A 16,841-nucleotide genomic window follows, 5' to 3' on the forward strand; every position below is an offset into this window, starting at 1 on the left:
TGAATCCCTTCTCATTACACAGTACCCAGTCTAAGATGGCCAGTTCTCTAGTTGGTTCCTCCACATATTGGTCAAGAAAACCATCCCTATACACTCCAGGAATTCCTCCTCTACAGTATTTTGGCTAATTTGATTTGCCCAATCTACCTGCAGATTAAAATCACCCATGATCACTGATATTCCCTTATCACATGCACCTTTAATTTCCTGTTAATGCCTTTCCCAACATCACCATCGCAGTTTGGGGGTCTATATATGAGACACCCACTAATGTTTTTGTCCCTTGGTGTTTCTCAACTCTATCCATACAGAGTGCTCATTGTCAGAATATCCTTTCTCACTATTGTGTTCATTTCCTCTTTCACCAGCAATGCCACTCCACCGTCTTTTCCTTTTTGCCTGTCCTTCCTAAATATTGAATAGCCTGGGACATGCAGTTCCCATCCCCAGGCACCCTGCTCCATGTATCCATAATCCCAATTATATCGTACCCATTTACATCTATCTGCGCGATTAATTCAGCCACTTTATTGCAAATGCTGTGCAAATTAAGGCACAAAGCCTTTAAAGCTTGTCTTTTTAACATTGTTTGTCTTGCTCCCTATATTTTTCTCAGTAGTCCTGTTTGAATTTTGTCCTTTGTTTCTCTGCCTATCACTTTTCTTACTCCCTTTTCTACCTTTTGTTTTTGTCCTTACTCCCTCTTTCTCTGACTCCTTACATAGGTTCTCATTCTCCTGGCATATTATTTTAAACCCTCCCCAACCACTCTAGCAAACACACCCCCTATGACATCGGTCCCAGATGTAACTTGTCCATTTTGTACACGTCCCACCTCCCCTGAACCAGTTCCAATGCCCCAGGAATCTGAAATCCTCCCTCTGACACCATCTTTTTAGCTACATTTTCATTTGACATATCCTGTCGTTTCTACTCTGACTGGCACGTGGCACTAGTAGTAACCCTGAAATCACTACCTTTGAGGTCCAATTTTTTTTAAAAGATATTTTTATTAGAAATTTAACATTTTTACAAGTTTACAAAAATAAACAAAACTCTCAGATATAAACATTGATATACAATTAGCTCAAATATACAATAGCCAAAATTTGACAAAAAAAACAAAACAACAAAAAAAACTGAAAAGAAAAAAAAACAAACAAACAAAACTCAACTATCTACTAATCTAACCTACAACTAACCAGGGTGTATATTTAAGTCTCTTACATGCTCGGGATGTGTTAGCATCAGATATGATAAAACCCGTATTCGTGCGGGATTCCTCCCCCGAGGGGCCGCGGACCAGCCAGGTTTGTAATCTCAATTAAATAAAAGCCCTTGTTAGGATAGCCGAAATATCTGTATTTATGTAATTCAAAAAGGGCTGCCATATTTTATAAAATAATTCGGTCTTTCGGTGCACCATATTTGTAAGGAAGTCAAGGGGAATACATTCCATAATTAGTCTGTGCCAATTTGAAAGTCCAGGGGGGCCCTCCGCCACCCAGTTCATCAAAATATTTTTCCTTGCACAGAAAGAAAGAATAGAAAATAGTCTCTTCCCGTACGTGTCCAGGGAGAGAAAGTTCGAAAAGCCCAAGAGGAGAGATACGGGGTCCACTTTTATTTCCGTTCCTAAAATAGAGGTCCAATTTTTTAACTTTCTTCCTCGCTCCCTGTGTTGTACTTTTAGAACATCATCCCTTTTTTTGCCTATGTTGTTTGTACTGATGTGTCCCACGAGCACTAGCTATTCACCCTCACCCTCCCAAATGTCCTGTACCCACTCTGAGACATTCTTGATCCTCACATCAGGGAGGCAACATACCATTCTGGAATCTCATTTGTGGCCACAGAAACTCCTGTTTATTCGCCTTACAACTGTGTCCCCTCTATCTATTCTGTGGCACATTTTTTATCCCTCCCCTCTGCAGCAGAGCCAACTGTAATGCAATGAGTTTGGTTGCTGCTGCTTTCCCTTGAGAAGTCATTCCCCTCAACAGTATCAAAACAGTAAGTCTGTTTTGCAGGGGAATGGCCACAGGAGATTCCTGCACTACCTGCCTATCTGTCTGTCTGTCTGTATCTAATGGTCATCCATTCTCTTCCTGCCCGCAGAGTCTGAGCCTGTGGTGCAACTATCTCTCTGTACGTGCCATCCACGATACTCTCTGCCTCACAGATGCTCCACAGTATCCCCAGTTGCCGCTCCAGCTCTGAAACCCAAGCTTCCAGGAGTTGTACCTGCACACATACTGACCTGGGGGACTAGAACTGTCCCAGGCCTGCCACATGGAGCAAGACAAGGCTTTGAGCTGTCCTACCATGGTTCACCTCTTTAAATTAAACCTTGGAGAGTACTTTATACTAGATTAAATCCAGTTATCTGTGGCCTTTCTTTCCTGGTCTGTGTACCTCTCTTACAGATTAGAACCCGAAAAAAGTACTCTAAGTGATAGAATTTGTAAGGACTTACCTGCATTACCCGCTACTCAGTTCTCTCCATTGTGGTAACTTACAGCAGGGCACGACCACTCACTTTCCCTTGCTTGTGATCCTCATCATGATTTTCTTCTTGTGGTTAGAGGACAGACGGAGGGAAACACTGAAATAGTGCTTGGGGTTTAACTGTCTCTTGACAACAGTCCCTCCACAAACCCCTGTTTGCAAATGCAAATCTTCACCCCAACTGTCAATCAGCATCATCGTCTGCTGGATGCTTGTCTTCACGAAATCAGAGAGTGTCTTGCTGACGTCTTCCTTCTGTTAGTGGTGTCTGTGTCGATGTGAACCTTCACCCTGACAGCTAATCAGCATCGTCACAGTCCTCTGTTTACCACTTGAAACCTCATTGTTTATAGTTTGTTCATGACTGACAGCTAGGGACTGAGGAGAGTGACTGGGGACAGTTACCAAAAGTGATCTGGAAAAAGCGATCATGGGGAGTGATCTGGGAGAGTGACTAGTGAGAATCACCCGAGGTTGGGAGTGAGGAGAGTTCCAAAGGAAATGAGCCGCACCTTATCTCAGTGGTTGAGTTAGTTGTTCTGGGTTCTGCCTCTGAATGGCAGCCTGACTGTGAAAGAGCTAAACCATTATCACCGGTCTACCTGTGAATGTCACTCAGTTGGGGCGGCACGGTGGCACAGTGGTTAGCACTGCTGCCTCACAGCGCCAGGGACCCAGGTTCAATTCCCGCCTCAGGCGACTGACTGTGTGGAGTTTGCACATTCTCCCCGTGTCTGCGTGGGTTTCCTCCGGGTGCTCCGGTTTCCTCCCACAATCCAAAAGATGTGCAGGTCAGGTGAATTGGCCATGCTAAATTGCCCGTAGTGTTAGGTAAGGGGTAAATGTAGGGGTATGGGTGGGTTTCGCTTCGGCGGGTCGGTGTGGACTTGTTGGGCCGAAGGGCCTGTTTTCACACTGTAATCTAATCTAATCTAACCTAATCTAGAATATCTAAATGTTTAGGAATGGCAACTAATTATTTGGATGGATGAATCTTGTCAGTTTGGAATTGTATGTTCAGATAATGATCAGTTTAATATTTGCTGTAATGCTACTGTAAAGTACAGCCTCAGTATGCCTGACTATGAGAACTGTCTGACTGATTTGACCAATTTTAAAGTCTAACTAGTTGCTGAGGCAAAGTACTCCATCATGAACACACCATCTCATACAGAATGTATTTAAACAAGCATACTACTAAGTATAGAACATATCCGACATTTCCTCAGCTTCTTACCTCACCACAATTAAAATGCTTGAGGGAGTGACTTGCATCAAAATGCAGTGACCTTTTATCATTCGCTCATGTGATATGGACACTACTAGTCAAAGAGTCATAGAGATGTACAGCATGGAAACAGACCCTTTAGTCCAACTTGTTCGTGCCAACCATGTATTCTAAATTAATCCGTGTCATTTGCCTGCATTTGCCTCTTATCCCACTAAACCCTTCCTATTCATATACCTATCAAGATACCTTTTAAATATTGTAGAACATACAACTTTACAGTGCAGTACAGGTCCTTCGGACCTTTGATGTTGCACCAACCTGTGGAACCAATCTCAAGCCTATCTATCCGACATTATTCCATTTTCATCCATATGTTTATCCAATGACCATTTAAATGTCCTTAAACTTGGCGAGTCTACTACTGTTGCAGGCAGTGTGTTCTACGCCCCTATTACTCTGAGTAAAGAAACTAGCTCTGACATCTGACCTATATTTATCATCCCTCAGTTTAAAACTATGTCCCCTCGTGCTAGCCATCACCATTCGAGTGAAAAGGCTCTCACTGTCCACCCTACCTAACCCTCTGATTATCTTGTTTTATCTCACTTAAGTCACCTCTCAACCTTCTTCCCGCTAATGAAAACAGCCTCAGTTCCCTCAGCCTTCCCTCCATACCAGGCAACATCCTAATAAATCACCTCTGAACCCTTTCTAAAACTTCCACATCCTTCCTCTAATGTGGCAACCAAAACTGCATGCAATACTCCAAGTAAGGCTGCACCAGAGTTTTGTACAGCTGCAAATTGACCTTGTGGCTTCGAAACTCAATCCCTTTACCAATAAAAGCTAACACACCGTATGCCTTCTTAACAACCCTTCAACCTGGGTGGCAACTTTCAGGGATCAATGTACATGGACACAGAGATCTCTCTGCTCATCTACATTGCCAAGAATCTTGCCATTAGCCCAGTACTCTGTATTCCTGTGAATCACCTCACATTTTTCCACATTAAACTCCATTTGCCACCTCTCAGCCCAACTCTGCAGCTTATCTATGTCCCTCCGTAACCTGCAACATCCTTCAGCACTGTCCACAACTCCACCTTAGTGTCATCCGCAAATTTACTAACCTATCCTTCTATGCCCTCTTCCAGGTCATTTGTAAAAATGACAAACAGCAGTAGCTCCAAAACAGATCCTAGTAACTGAACTAGGAGAAAGTGAGGACTGCAGATGCTGGAGATCAGAGCTGAAAAATGTGTTGCTGGAAAAGCGCAGCAGGTCAGGCAGCATCCAAGGAGCAGGAGAATCGATGAAGAAGGGCTTATGCCCGAAATGTCGATTCTCCTGCTCCTTGGATGCTGCCTGACCTGCTGTGCTTTTCCAGCAACACATTTTTCAGCCTAGTAACTGAACTCCAGGTTGAACATTTCCCATCAATCACCACCCTCTATCTCCTTTCAGTTAACCAATTTCTTATCCAAACGACTAAATCACCCTCAATCCCATGCCTCTGTATTTTGTTCAAACATCTTATTGAATTGGAATGTCATGTTGCAATTGTACAGGACATTGGTTTGGCCACTTTTGGAATACTGCATGAAATTCTGATCTCCCTGCCATAGTAAAGATGTAGCGAAACTTGACACAGTTCAGAAAAGACTTACAAAGATGTTGCCAGGGTTGGAGGGTTTGAGCTATAGAGAGAGGCTGAATAGGCTGGGGCTGTTTTCACACCAACCACTTTACCCTTATACGCCTGTTTGGTCACCTTCTCAAAGAACTCAATAAGGTTTGTGAGGCACGACCTACCTTTTACAAAACCGTGTTGACTATCCCTAATCAACTTATTCCTCTTTAGATGATTATAAACCCTATCTCTGCCAACCTTTTCCAACACTTTACCCACAACTGAAGTAAGGTGCACTGGTTTGTAATTACCAGGGTTGTCTCTACTCCCCTTCTTGAACAAGAGGATAACATTTGCTATCCTCCAATCTTCTGGTACTATTTCTGTACACAATCACGGCATAAAGATCAAAGCCAAAAGCTCTGCAATCTCCTCTTTGGCTTCCCAGAGAATTCTAGGATAAATCGCATCTGTCTCAGGGGACTTATCTATTTTCACACATTCAAGAATTGCTAACACCTCCTCCTTGTGAACCTCAATCCTGTCTAGTCTAGTAGTCTGTATCTCAGTATTCTCCTCGACAACATTGCCTTTTTCCAGTGTGAATACCGACAAAAAAATTCTTTTAGCGCTTCGCCTATCTCCTCGGACTTGACACACCACTTCCCACTACTGTCCTTGACTGGCCCTAATCTGACTAAAGTCATTCTTTTATTCCTGATATACCTCTAGAAAGCTTCAGGTTCTTTCCAAAATCCTACCTGCCAATGACTTCTCATGTCACCTCCTGGCTCTTCTTAGTTCTGTCTTTAGGTCTTTCCTCGCTAGCTTATAACTCTCAAGCACCTTAACTGAGCTGATCCTAACATAAGCCTTCTTCTCCCTCTTGACAAGAGATTATACTTCCTTAGTAAAGCATGGCTCCCTCACTCGGACACCTCCTCCCTGCCTGACAGGTACATATTTATCAGGGACACGCAGGAGCTGTTCCTTAAATAAGCTCCACATTTCAATTGTGCCCATCCCCTGCACTTTCCTTCCCCATCATATGCATCCTAAATTCTCCCTAATTGCATCATAATTGCCTTCCCTCAATTATAACTCTTGCCCTGCAGTATATACCGATCCCTTTCCATCGCTAAAGTAAACATAACTGAATTGTGCTCACTGTCACTAACGTGCTCTCCTACCTCTAAATCTAACGCCTCGCCGGGTTCATTACCCAGTACCAAATCCAATATGACCTCACCTCTTATTGGTCTGTCTACATACTGTGTCAACAAAACCATCCTGCACATGTTGGACTAAAACTGACCCATCTAAAGTAATCAAGCTATAGTATTTCCAGTCAATATTTGGAAAGTTAAAGTCCCCCATAAAAACTATTCTGTTACTCTCGCTCCTATCCAGAATCACCTTTGCCATCCTTTTCTCGATATTTTGGGAACAATTCAGAGTCCAATGGAAAACTCCCAATAGGGTGAATTTCCCATACCTGTTTCTAACCTCTGCCCAAACTACCTCATTAGATGAGTCCTCAAACATCCTTTCTGCCACCATAATACTGTCCTTGAAATCAATGCCATACCTCCCCCTCTTTTATCATTATTTCTGTTCTTACTGAAACATCTGAACTTGGAACCTGCAAATAACCATTCCTGTCCCTGCTCTATCCATGTCTCAGAAATGGTCACAACATCGATAATTGTGCCACGCTCCACCATTTCCTCTGGCAGCTTATTCCATACATACACCACCCTCTGTGTGAAAAAGTTGCCCGTTAGCTCCCTTTTAAATCTTGCCCCTCACCACCTTAAACCTGTGCTGGCTAGTTTTGGACTCCTCTACTCTGGGGAAAGGCCTTGGCTATTCACCCTATTGTTGCCTGTCATGATTTTATAAACTTCTATAAGGTCACCCCTCAGCCTCCGATGCTCCAGGGAAAACAGCCCCAGCCTATTTAGCCTCTCTCTATAGCTCAAACCCTTCAACCCTGGCAACATCTTTGTACATCTTTTCTGAACTGTGTCAAGTTTCGCTACATCTTTACTATGGCAGGGAGATCAGAATTTCATGCAGTATTCCAAAAGTGGCCAAACCAATGTCCTGTACAGTTGCAACATGACATTCCAACTCCTATACTCAATGCGCAGTCCAAGAAAGGCAAGCGCACCAAACCAGTCAAGCAGCTTACTTTGTCCTAGATGCTTTTAAGCTTCTTGAGTATGCAAATTTTCTAAAAAACCTGTTCAGAGATATTTTTATACACATCTGGAGCCAGTTGGATGTGAACCCGGCCTCTTTCCTGACTCATTTTGAGATAATTGCAGCCTAGTCCCAATACGAGGCTAGTTTTAAGGATTTCCGGGATCCATTTTGTGGGATTATCTGTCTGTTATAAAGACAAAACTTTCCTATTACAAAATATAATTACACTCTTGACAATTTGTAACCAGCCTGGGCTTTAAGCCCCAGGGTATTGTGATATGCACTAGGGAGTAACCAGTTAGTATCATTGTGTGTGGCATGGTGCAGAGTAGAGCATTAGTTCTCAAAGGGAGGAAGCTTTGAGATCAGGTTCCAGCTGTTGTCTCAACTTCTCAAACATTTGACAGTGTAATGTTTTCTGCCCATAGATTACCTTCTTCATGCTGCTGTCAGCTGTGTGTGTGATACTGAACCTGGCTGGCTCCATCCTTTCCTGTCAGAATGCTCAGATGGTGACCTCCCTGGAGAAGTGTCACCTGGTAGGTCACAGATTCCTTTCCCTACTCATTTTGTATTGGCATCTAGGATACAAGGTTTGGGTATCAAGTTAACAATAAAATCCTTGTGTTGCCAAGGAAATATAGAAAATATAAGCAGGAATAGGCCACTTGGCCCTATGAGCCTGCTCTGCTATTCAGTAATGATAAGGACTGATCATCCAACTCAGTATCCTCCTCCCAGTTTCTCTGCATAATAGCCTATATCTAAGTTCTTGAAAACATTCAGCATTTTAGCCTCAGCTGCGTGCTGTAGTTGAGAATTTCAACAGCTCACCAAATTTCTCTTTATTTCAGTCCTCAAGGGTCTACTCCATATCCTCCATCTGTGAGCCCTGGTTCTGGATTCCGCAGACATTGAGAACATGTTTCCTGCTTTTACCCCTGTTTAAATTGTATTGGTTTCTATGAGAATCCCTCTCTCTTCTAAATATATCCCTCTCTCTTCTTTAGTAAATATAATTGTATCCAATCCAGTCTCTTTTCAGCCCTGCCATCCCAGCACTCAGTCTAGTGATTTGATGCCACCAGGAATTGGATACTCACTGAGGTGGCTGTGCTTTATTCTGAAACTCGATACAGATATTGACCTCCGTAAACTAAAGGCAACAGAATCACTACAAAATGTGTTGGACTAAATACGTAACTGTGAAGGACAATAGCAAGTTTAACTTTGTACTGACCTAGTTTTTTTTTAAAAGGTTACTTTTAGAGGGATGGCAGTGAAGGCAGTGCAATGTTCCTCTTGCAACACGTTTGAGGTGAGGGATGCCATGGTCGTCCCTGCTGATTACACTTGCAGGAAATGCACCCATCTCCAGCTCCTCCAAGACCGTGTTAGGGAACTGGAGCTGGAGTTGGATGAACTTAGGATCATTCGGGAGGCACAGGGGGTCATAGATCGGAGCTTTAGGGAAGTAGTAACTCCAAAGATTGCAGACAGATGGGTGACAGTGAGGGGGACTGGGAGGAAGCAGCCAGTGCAGGGACCCCCTGTGGCCGTTCCCCTCAAGAACAAGTATACCGTTTTGGATACTTGTGGGGTGGACGACTTACCAGGGGTAAGCAATGGGGTTCAGGCCTCTGGCACGGAGCCTGTCCACGTTGCTCAGAAGGGAAGGGTAGAGAAGAGCAGAGCAATAGTTATTGGGGACTCGATAGTTCGGGGCACAGATAGGCGGTTCTGTGGGGGTGAGAGAGACGCATGTTTGGTATGTTGCCTCCCAGGTGCAAGGGTACGTGACGTCTCTGATCGTGTTTTCCGGGTCCTTAAGGGGGAGGGGGAGCAGCCTGAAGTTGTGGTCCACATTGGCACCAAAGACATAGGTGGTAGGAGGAGGGCTGAGGATGTTAGGCAGGCTTTCAGGGAGCTAGGTTGGAAGCTCAGAGTTAGAACAAACAGAGTTGTTGTCTCTGGTTTGTTACCGGTGCCACGTGATAGAGAGTCGAGGAATAGGGAGAGAGAACAGTTAAATGCGTGGCTACAGGGATGGTGCAGGAGGGAGGGATTCCGGTATCTGGATAACTGGGGTTCTTTCTGGGGAAGGTGGGACCTCTATAAACAGGATGGTCTACACCTGAACCTGAGGGGCACCAGCACCTGGCGGGAGGTTTGCTAGTGCTCTTGGGGGGGGTTTAAACTAACTCTGCAGGGGCAGGGGAACCTAGACTGTAGCTTTAGGGTGCAGGACCTGGAGTGTAGGGAGGTTAGGAACATGGCATCAATCTCAAAGGAGGATGCCTGTAAACAGGAAAGTGGCTTGAAGTGTGTATACTTCAATGCAAGAAGTATACGAAATAAGTAGGTGAACTTGTAGCGTGGGTTGGTACCTGGGATTTCGATGTTGTGGCTATTACGGAGACATGGGTAGAACAGGAACAGGATTGGCTGTTGCAGGTTCCAGGGTTTAAATGTTTTAGTAGGGTCAGAGGTGGGGGTAAAAGAGGGGGAGGTGTGGCATTGCTTGTCAAAGATAGTATTACAACGGTGGAAAGGACGATGGATGAAGAATCGCCATCTGAGGTAGTTTAGGCTGAGGTTAGGAATAGGAAAGGTGAGGTCACCCTGTTAGGAGGTTTCTACAGGCCTCCTAATAGTCCTAGAGACGTAGAAGAAAGGATTGCGAGGATGATTCAGGAAAAGAGTGAAAGTAATAGGGTGGTTGTTATGGGGGACTTTAACTTTCCAGATATTGACTGGGAAAGCTATAGCTCGAGTTCGTTAGATGGGTCGGTGTTTGTCCAATGTGTGCAGGAGGGTTTCCTGACACAATATGTAGACAGGCCAACAACAGGTGAGGCCATACTGGATTTGGTTCTGGGTAAAACCAGGCCAGGTGTTAGAATTGGAGGTAGGTGAGCACTTTGGGGACAGTGACCACAATTCGGTGACTTTTACTCTAGTGATGGAGAGGGATAAGTGTGCACTGCGGGGCAAGAGTTATAGCTGGGGGCAGGGAAATTATGATGCGGTGAGGCACGACCTAGGATGCGTGGCTTGGAAAAGTAGGCTTCAAGGGTTGGGCACAATTGATATGTGGAGCTTGTTCAAGGAGCAACTATTGAGTGTCCTTGATAAGTATGTACCTGTCAGACAGGGAAGAAAGGGCCGTGTGAGGGAGCCGTGGTTTAATAAGGAATTGGAATCCCTTGTTAAATGGAAGAGGGCGGCCTATGTAAAGATGAAGCGTGAAGGTTCAATTGGGGCGATTGAGAGTTATAAGGTAGCCAGGAAGGATCTGAAGAGAGAGCTAAGAGCAGCAAGGAGGGGACATGAAAGGTCCTTAGTTGGTAGGATTAGGGAAAACCCTAAGGCTTTCTATAGGTATGTCAGGAATAAAAGAATGACTAGGGTAGGAATAGGTCCAGTCAAGGATAGTAGTGGGAAGTTACGTGTGGAGGCTAAAGAGATTGGGGAGACACTGAATGAATACTTTTCGTCAGTATTCACTCAGGAACAGGACATTGTTGCCGAGGTGAATATTGAGTCACAATTAATTAGAATGGACGGCTTTGAGGTATGGAGGGAAGAGGTGTTGGAAATTCTGGAAAGGGTGAAAATAGATAAGTCCCTTGGGCCTGATGGCATTTATCCTAGGATTCTCTGGGAAGCTAGGGAGGAGATTGCAGAGCCATTGGCCTTGATTTTTATGTCCTCGTTGTCTACAGGAATAGTGCCAGTAGACTGGAGGATAGCAAATGTGGTTTCCTTGTTCAAGAAGGGGATTAGGGATAACCCTAGTAACTATAGGCCGGTGAGTCTCACTTCTGTTGTGGGCAAGGTCTGAGAGAGAATTGTAAGGGATAGGATTTATGAACATCTGGATAGGAATAATGTGATCAAGGATAGTCAGCGTGGTTTTGTGAAGGGCAGGTCGTGCCTCACAAACCTTATTGAATTCTTTGAGAAGGTGACTAAGGAGGTGGACGAGGGTAAAGCGGTAAATGTGGTATATATGGATTTTACTAAGGCGTTTGATAAGGTTCCCCATGGTAGGCTACTGCAAAAAATACGGAGATATGGCATTGAGGGTGAGTTGGAGGTTTGGATTAGGAATTGGCTGGCTGGAAGAAGACAGAGGGTACTAGTTGATGGTAAAGGTTCATCTTGGAGTGCAGTTACTAGCGGTGTTCCGCAAGGATCTGTTTTGGGACCATTGCTGTTTGTCATTTTTATAAATGACCTGGAGGAGGGGCTAGAAGGTTGGGTGAGCAAGTTTGCGGATGATACGAAAGTCGGTGGAGTTGTTGACAGTGAGGATGGATGTGTCAGGTTACAGCGGAATATAGATAAGTTGCAGAGCTGGGCAGAAAGGTGGCAAATGGAGTTCAATATAGGTAAGTGTGAGGTGATTCACTTTTGTAAGAGTAACAAAAAGACGGGGTACTGGGCTAATGGTCGGATACTTGGTAGTGTGGATGAGCAGAGGGATCTTGGTGTCCATGTACACAAATCTTTGAAAGTTGCCACCCAGGTAAACAGTGCAGTGAAGAAGGCATATGGCGTACTGGCTTTTATTGGTAGAGGAATTGAGTTCCGGAGCCCTGAGGTCATGTTGCAGTTGTATAAGACTCTGGTGCGGCCGCATCTGGAGTATTGTGTGCAGTTTTGGTCGCCATACTATAGGAAGGATGTGGAGGCACTGGAACGGGTGCAGAGGATGTTGCCTGGTATAGTAGGAAGATCGTATGAGGAAAGGCTGAGGCACTTGGGGCTGTTTTCATTGGAGAAAAGAAGGTTTAGGGGTGACTTGATAGAGGTGTACAAGATGATTAGGGGTTTAGATAGGGTTGACCATGAGAACCGTTTTCCACGTATGGAGTCAGCTATTACGAGGGGGCATAGCTTTAAATTAAGGGGTGGTAGGTATAGGACAGATGTTAGGGGTAGGTTCTTTACTCAGCGAGTTGTGAGTTCATGGAACGTCCTGCCAGTAGCAGTGGTGGACTCTCCCTCTTTATGGGCATTTAAACGGGCATTGGATAGGCATATGGAGGATAGTGGGCTAGTGTAGGTTAGGTGGGTTTGGATCGGCGCAACATCGAGTGCCAAAGGGCTGTACTGCGCTGTATTTTTCTATGTTCTATGACAAAACGCCTGTGAGAACTGTATAATTTCATTTGTTGTACTGCTGCCTCTGATGGCTGTTTTTTGTTGGCAGTATAAATTTGATGGTGATGGTGTGTGTGTTTGCTGTGAAATTCAGGAGCAAACAAAAGGCTGCAGCAGCTTTACTGAAACACTGAAACTTAACCCATTCCGACAGTGTGGCATAGTGCATCTAGCTTTAAAGGTAAGATTCTGCTGAAACCAGCTCCAGCAATCCGAACAAATTCCAACTGTTCCTGCAAAACTCAATATTACCCTGGCCACAGAACCTGATATAATTCCAGTCACAGAGCCCTATAGAACTCTGAGTACGGAACCAAATAGGTTCTAGCCTTAACCACAGAACTAATGAAAACCCTGACTGCAAAATCAAATCCGGCCCAGGTTGTAGAGATAATTCCAATTCTGAATGCAGCGTGCAACACTAAGCACAGAAACTAAATCAAAAGTGCTGGAAACCTTCAGCAGATTAGGCAGCATCTGATTGAGTAAGAAACAATGAACCATTTCATATTGGTGGCCTTTCACTGGAATTGAACTGAACCAGTTTGAAGGTCTGAAAAAGCAGATGCTTCCTTACCTGCAGGATATTTTCAGCATCTTCTGTTTTTTATTTTTATTATATATACCAGAGTAATTTGATTTTGCACTTGGCACAAAACTTCAGAAAAGAATTGCCAATGTGTATTCACAAAGTGACACTTAAAAGCCTCACCCTGTAGTAGATGCATTTAAATAGTCATTGGGTAGACATATGGATGAAAATGGAATAGTGTAGGATAGATGGGTTTCAGATTGGTTCCATAAGTCGTTGCAACATTGAAGGCTGAAAGGCCTGTACTGCGTTGTAATGTTTTATGTTCTATGTATCCTTTTAGTGTTACCCTTACAATTTAGTATTGGGATAAGTGCACTTATTGTGTTCGAAATAAAATGAGGAGTGATGCATGTTCAGGCCATGGGTCATTTAATTGTATTTCAGTTGCACTATGCCTGCTATTTTCTACCAAACTTATAATCATGGTCTATGTCCACAGGATCTTTTATTCAGCATCTGTGCACTGAATGTTATCTCTACCATCATATGTGCCTTGGCGACTGTGATATGCTGTATGCAGGTGGCCACAGCTGATATTGTGCAGATGGTGAGTGTCTGTTCATTAATAAAGGACAGTGTTTCTAAGAAAGCTGTGTCTGTTTACTACCCTGCAGGAGCTACCTCTTTCATGGCCTTGAGCAACTGTATGTAAATTAATACAGAGGCAGAGTAATGAGATCCATCCAACACATACCTACTGAGTGAATTTCTCCTGAAATTCAAATCTCGTTTCCCACTCAAAAACTTTAGCACAGCCTCCAGAAAAAAAGTAGAAATCCTTGGTTCTTTTAGTGAGGAATGTTAAGTAGTTTGAGTGGGGATAATTGCAAAAGTTGAAGGAGGTGAGAAAATGTAAAGTTTTGTAAAGGAATGAGTGACCATAGGAGACAAGGATGAATTCTGCTTTCTAATCCTAACCCTATACCCACCGAATTTGATCTACAAGAGCAAAGATCTCATCGTGCCTTTAGCATGATCATTTGTGATTGGTAGAAATGTTCTGGAGGAGAGAGAGTCCTTGAATGATTGAGTTACAAGGGGAGGCTGGATAGAATCTTACAGTCATACAGCACAGAAACAAGGGGCAGAGAAACAGTGAATAGTCAAGGTCTTTTCCCCCAGGGTAAGGGAATCCAAAGCTAGAGGGTACAGGTTTAAGGTGAGAGGGGAAAGATATAAAAGAGACCTGAGGGGCAACTTTTTCATACAGAGGGTGGTACATATATATGGAATGAGCTGCCTGAGGAAGTAGTAGACATAGGTACAATTACAGCACTTAACAGAGATTTGGACAGGTATGTGGATAGGAAAGGTTTAGAGGAATATGGGCAAAACACAGGCAAATGGGGACTAGTTCAGTTTAGGAAACCTAGTTGACATGGACGAGTTGGGCCAAAGAGCCTGTTTCTGTGCTGTATGATTTTATGAGTTTGGGTATGATATTGTGACTGTGGTGGTATATAAAAGACACTTTATTGTATCCGTTGCTTCCGATACGGTCTCCTTTACATTAGGGAGACTGGACACCTTCTCGCAGAGCGCTTTAGGGAACATCTCCGGGATACCCGCACCAATCAACCCCACTGCCCCGTGGCTGAACATTTCAATTCCCCCTCCCGCTCTGCTGAGGACATGCAGGTCCTGGGCCTCCTCCACCGCTACTCCCTCACCACCCGACACCTGGAGGAAGAACGCCTCATTTTCTGTCTCGGAACTCTTCAACCCCAGGGCATCAATGTGGACTTTACCAGTTTCCTCATTTCCCCTCACCCACCTTACCACAGTTCCAACCTATCAGCTCAGCACATCCTCATGTTCTGTCCTACCTGCCAATCTTCCTTCCCACCTATCAGCTCCACCCTCCTCTCCGACCTATCACCTTCATCCCCACCTCCATCCACCTACTGCCCTCTTAGCTACCTTCTCCCCAGCCCCATCCCCCTCTCATTTATCTCTCCACCCCGCAGGCTCCTTGCCTCATTCCTGATGAAGGGCTTTTGCCCGAAACGTCTATTTTCCTGCTTCTCGTATGCTGCCTGACCTGCTGCTTTTCCAGCACCACTCTAATCTTGACTTAGTTGTCTGAGTTTACTGAGTCAGCCCCAATATCTACATTGTTGGTCCAAATGTTTTGAACATTTTTATGACTCTGATGGAATGAATGTGTTGGTACACAAGCCCCATTACTCCTCCATTCACGCCAAAAGTATGGTTTGCGATGCAGAGTGATGTGATGCCACAAGCGTGGATTCAGTTCCCACACTGGCTGAGGTTACCATGAATGGCTCTCTTTTCCAACTCCACCTCATGTGAGCTGTGGTGTCCCTCAGGATAACCACCATCTTTCTAATGAGAGAGCAACCCAATGGTAAATTAATATATATCACCGAAATGCCATCGATACCCTTTGGTACTACTATCCAGAATGACAGACCTTTCACCAGTCTGTTTTAGTGAACTTAAAATACATTTAGTATAACTCTAATCTGACTTTTGAATCAAATGGCTAATACTGGTTGACAACGTCTGGACTATGGATAGTAGTTGAGGCATGAAAACCTTACAATCCTTAAAAAAGTGCCTGGATGAGCATTTGAAGTGTCATAAATTCAAGGCTATAGTCCAGGAAATTGGGACTAGTGTAGATAATGATGTGTTTTTGTCTGTACAGACTTGATTGGTTAAAGGGGCGTTTTCTGTACTGAATGATTGTACGAATAGTCTGGTTTTCAAACCAGATTCACTTAAATCCAAACACAGAAATTCTCATTCAACACAAGAGACAACAGTCTCTGCAGAATTTATAGTTTAAAAGAAAAGGAAAGACTTGCAGCTCCTGGAGTTTCTTCCTCATATTTAGTTAGGTCTCTAAAACAGAAAACAAAGTCAAAAGGTTTCTCGGCAACCATTAGCATGGAGGCCCACATAGCCCTTTCAAAGCCAGATTTTTCAGTCAGGACCTTAAACCCTATTTCTTATCTCCCTAAAAGTTTTACTCATCTTTTCGCTAAAGGTTCTTGACTTCCTGAAAACAGCAGCTATATCGTAGTACACATTGAATTATTGACTTCATTTCCACGAACCACATGGTTTAAACCCCTTTCAATCCAGAAATTCTCCAAATAGTTCCATATCTTCCAGATTTTCATAAAGTCCTTAATTACAAATACGTATTCCTGGCAACATGGTTTTGAATACTGTAAGCTATGACTCAAGTGGCATTCACCCTGAAATCAGAAAGTGCTTTCATCTTCAATTCCATGAGCTAGGCTAACATTCTAAGTACAGTAGCAATGGAATCTTTCTTTGTCAGAGGTATTGTCTTTAGGATTAAACATTAAAATATGGTCTCATCCACCCTCTTAGATGGATATAAAACATTCCATTGTACAATTTGAAGAAGCCCAGGCAAGTCATCCCTGACAACAGTAGCTGCTTGTGCGATATTATAGTGCTGATTCTGGCTAAAATTCAAGGCTATGTAACAGTGATTGCCCTCC

General features: G+C 43.8%; 1 protein-coding gene across 12 annotated transcripts in view; it reads left to right on the forward strand.

The window, feature by feature from the left end:
- The window catches only part of entrep2 (endosomal transmembrane epsin interactor 2), a 98,319-nt gene that overhangs the window by 63,070 nt on the left and 18,408 nt on the right, over window positions 1-16,841 (forward strand). For 5 of the 12 annotated variants that reach the window (XM_043680321.2, XM_087982171.1, XM_087982172.1 and 2 more), the window contains 3 exons: window positions 8,006-8,116; window positions 12,796-12,927; window positions 13,781-13,888. The exons of 1 other annotated variant lie outside the window; for it this stretch is intronic. In XM_043680321.2, coding sequence (XP_043536256.2) covers window positions 8,006-8,116; window positions 12,796-12,927; window positions 13,781-13,888 — 351 coding nt within the window. The remainder of the gene's footprint in view (window positions 1-8,005; window positions 8,117-12,795; window positions 12,928-13,780; window positions 13,889-16,841) is intronic. 6 more of the 12 variants (XM_087982168.1, XM_087982175.1, XM_087982174.1 and 3 more) reach the window with 4 other exon arrangements.

Source organism: Chiloscyllium plagiosum, unplaced genomic scaffold, assembly GCF_037043375.1.
Source record: "Chiloscyllium plagiosum isolate Xiang-an unplaced genomic scaffold, Cpla_swu_hap1 HiC_scaffold_42, whole genome shotgun sequence".
In the NCBI taxonomy this organism is placed as follows: Eukaryota; Metazoa; Chordata; class Chondrichthyes; order Orectolobiformes; family Hemiscylliidae; genus Chiloscyllium; species Chiloscyllium plagiosum.